Below are 3,537 nucleotides of genomic sequence, written 5' to 3'. Positions count from 1 at the left end.
CTGCTCCTGTTTCTAGCTCCGTCGCCAAGGGGACCACAGAGCCCACCAATCGCGTCATTGAGCGCCAGCAAGCGGGCGATTCAATTGCTTAAAGACGCAGCAACCGCTTTTTAAATTAGACACGTTGTGGAAGTAAATCAGTGTAAATCAGTGTCAACACGGGAATTAAGCAGCTTTCTTTCGGTCTTTTTTTTATTTAATGTGAAATCACATGTTAGTTTGAGCCCATCCATTTCTCACAGTAGCTGCCTAAATACAAACTAGGCATCATACTGTTAACACATCCTTTTTCAAAACAAATACCACAGTTGTGTACATATACACATATTCACAAACTGAAAGGACAGTCTATGGTAGACGGTTGTTATTTATTCCAAAAAGAAGACAGGTTCACACTCAGAATGTGGAGGAACTGCTGTCCAGAACATCCAAAAAAGGTCTCAGCATATAATTAAGTCATATTCCAAAACATTTTTTTTTATCAAACAGACTTCATATATGAGACTCACATAAAAATAAACTGCTTCTTTAAGTGCAAGAAATAAAAAATACAGGTTTATGGTTCATGATAAAAAAAGAAGGCAGTCTTCAGTTTTAAAATAAAGTTTCATTTAATGAAACAGGTGTGGAATGTACTTTTTTTGCTTGTTTGACCACCACTGTATCACACTGTACCATTTGTTGCAGAAGTGAATTGTCGTGTGAACTGGTTTGTTTCTCCCTTGCAATATTTCCAATAACATTCAAAAATGTGTTTGTTTATATCACGCCACAGGCCATCCGAACTTGTTTTGCATCAGTTCCAGCTGATTTGTTTTTATTCTTTGTCTGCCCGCACAAGGCTTCAGCATCATAACATGAGACGATGTCGACAGTGCACAAGTCTGTTCAAATTTTCCCATCACTTGCTACAATTGTTGATGGTCTGTTTCGTAAAGAGTATTATATTGCACAAAAAATGAGAGGGGCGAAAAACAGTATGTGCCATAAAAATACAAAAAAATCCAGTTTCACACCCGCGATTGGGACCCATCCACATATCACGAGTATGATAGACATAAACTCCTAACTTTACTATATTACAATACATGTACAATCTTGAAACTAGTTCCAGCTCTGAGGTATGTGTATCCCCCATGACGCCATTGTATTGTCTACAAATACTCAACAAATCTGCTCTACAACTGTACAAAAAAACTTAGTCGAAAAATCACAAGGCATTTTGATGCAAGTTTTAATTTAACTTAATCCTTAAAACCAGGACTCCCTTGCATGCGTAAAAACAAAACAAAAACAAAAAAAGGATAAAGGGAAGAAGTGCCTGAAACTCACTGAAAGCACAGTAAGAACATTCCCTTTCAACTGTACAAAAATATGCCTGAAAATATCTTACTTTTTTCTTTTAAAAAGATGAGGTCTGTCATGTATCAAAATGTTTCCTCCACGTGTTGTGTGTACACTGCTGAGGTTTGTTAAATGTATCCAAACAAGGAGGAGGTAAACGGAATCGGTTAGAAAAAAAAAACAAAAATAATCACAAAAAAACACTTGATTTAGAAATTACAGAAAAGGTGTGTTTTTCCCCTCTGATAAAACAACATCCTGAACAATTCACAGATTCGCTTTGAATTAGTCCACAAGTTTTATCTCCCTGCAGTTTGTCTAAAAAGAGGATAAGATGCATAGAAGTTCATGTTTTTCCCCTTATGTAGCAGGGAAAAATCCATAAAACCCTGTCATGCTGCCAGATAACAATTTTAAAAAAGCCTGCAGACTTGTGTTTGTTTTTTTTCTATACATTTTTTGCTACCAGCTTCTTAAGCATCTCAAACCTCAGCTTGCCCTTAGGTCCTGAAACACAGGACCACCCCCCTAAAAAATAGGAAGGAGGCATGGTCTTAAGGGACAACTTGATCAGGACAAACGTATCATTAAATTTATCCACTCCGTATTATTACTCATTAAATCAGTATGTAAAGACCAGGTCAGAAAAGTTGGCTTCCAGCCAGTCCCCTGCGATCATCTCACTGAGTTCTGGCGTGCAATAGTCTGGGAACTCAAAATGAGAGCCCAGGCTGCCCTCGCTGAACGAGTCCAGATCTTTATCCACAAGGGACAACGACAGGTTCCCTGAATTGGGGTTGCCCAGCTCCGAGCAAGAGGCGCTGGGGGCAAAATTCAAACTAAAGTCAAACAACAAATCATCCGCGTCCTCGCCGGAGGAGGAGCTGCTGGATGAGGAAGAAGAGGATGTGGAGACCGACCTGGAGGATGCTGGTGAGAGGGAAGCAGCGTGCAATGTGCTCTGCTTGGAAATGTTCTTAATGTTGTAAAATAGTCTGTTGGTAGTGGTGGAGGTGCTGGCGGAGCAACCGCGCAGCTCCTCGTACATGCTCGCCCCCTCCGACTCGGCCGAGGAGCTCAGCGTGGGGCTGGTGGGCACTTTGGCGACGTTGTACGGCCTCAGGCGCTCTTCCTTAATCCCCCCGACCCGATGGTGGCGGTGCATGTGGTGGTGCATATGGTGGTAGTCCTCTTCGTAGTCGTCGTCGTCCTCCTCGTCGTCGTCGCTGGGCTCGCTCTTGATCACTTTGGCCGCTTTGAAAGCCGGGAACACGCCGCCGCAATCGTCCGCGAAGCCGTGTGAAGATTTGGGACCGCATTTGGTCTTAATCTTGCTGCACTTCTTGCTGGGGGTCTTTGCCATTTTGCCGCACTTTTCCGGCGACGGCGCCGACGACGACTTGGAGCTGTCGAGCTTTGGTTTCTTTTTGGGTCTGTACTTGTAGTCGGGGTAGTCGGCCATGTGTTTGAGGCGCAGCCGCTCCGCCTCCCGTATGAACGGAATCTTCTCGCTGTCCTTCAGCATCTTCCACCGCTTGCCGAGCCTCTTGGATATCTCGGCGTTGTGCATGTCCGGCGACTGCTCCATGATCTTTCTCCGCTCGATCTTGGACCACACCATGAATGCGTTCATGGGTCTCTTGATGTGGCCCGTGGCGGTCTTGCACCAGTCCGGGTTGATGGCCACCGGGCTACACGCCATAAATTCGCTCTCCTCCGAGTCCGTTGCCTCCCGTGACATGCTCCCGTCCGTCTCGCTGTTGTCGGTGTGTTGCACCATGGTGCCACCACAACGTCTTTCGGCACTTAAGTCAGTCCCGGCTGCGCCCTTTCGTTTCTCCCTCTATTTCCCCTGTCTCTGGTGTCTGGGCACCGGTCTTTTTCTCCCCTTCCAAACGCGGGTCTCAAGCTCTGCACTCTTTTTGCAGACTTCTAAACTGCCTTCTTAACTAGTTATCAGCTTTTTCGCGTGGTTGCGTCACCGTACGTTGTCCAATCACGACGCTTGAACTCCGCCCAACAGACTCCATGCAAGACTCCTCTTAACCCTTTTAGTCCTCCCTGTCAGAGCGGAGGGGGGAGAATGATGAGAAGAGGGAGATTGGGGGGGGAGGCTACACGGTGTCTGGGCCAACACTTCGGCTCAGACGAGCGCAATAAACGCAGCAAAATGACCATCGCGCAGCTTTACTG

General features: G+C 45.4%; 1 protein-coding gene across 1 annotated transcript; it reads right to left on the bottom strand.

Annotated features, from left to right (window-relative positions):
* Nucleotides 1–211: 211 nt before the first annotated feature.
* Nucleotides 212–3,285, bottom strand: sox11a (SRY-box transcription factor 11a). The gene has a single exon (XM_089004743.1). The coding sequence runs from the start codon at nt 3,122–3,124 to the stop codon at nt 1,967–1,969; it is 1,158 nt and encodes a 385-aa protein (XP_088860869.1). The 5' UTR covers nt 3,125–3,285; the 3' UTR covers nt 212–1,966.
* Nucleotides 3,286–3,537: the final 252 nt, after the last annotated feature.

This window comes from Hippocampus bargibanti, linkage group LG09, assembly GCF_051943395.1.
Source record: "Hippocampus bargibanti isolate YZ-2025 linkage group LG09, ASM5194339v1, whole genome shotgun sequence".
Classification (NCBI taxonomy): domain Eukaryota; kingdom Metazoa; phylum Chordata; class Actinopteri; order Syngnathiformes; family Syngnathidae; genus Hippocampus; species Hippocampus bargibanti.
Note: the sequence above shows the minus strand (reverse complement) of the source record. Positions and strands in the feature narration are given on the sequence as shown.

What these genes read in the sequence shown, in the direction of transcription:
- sox11a (XM_089004743.1), bottom strand. Translation starts at nt 3,124, where the DNA reads ATGGTGCAACACACCGACAACAGCGAGACGGACGGGAGCATGTCACGG.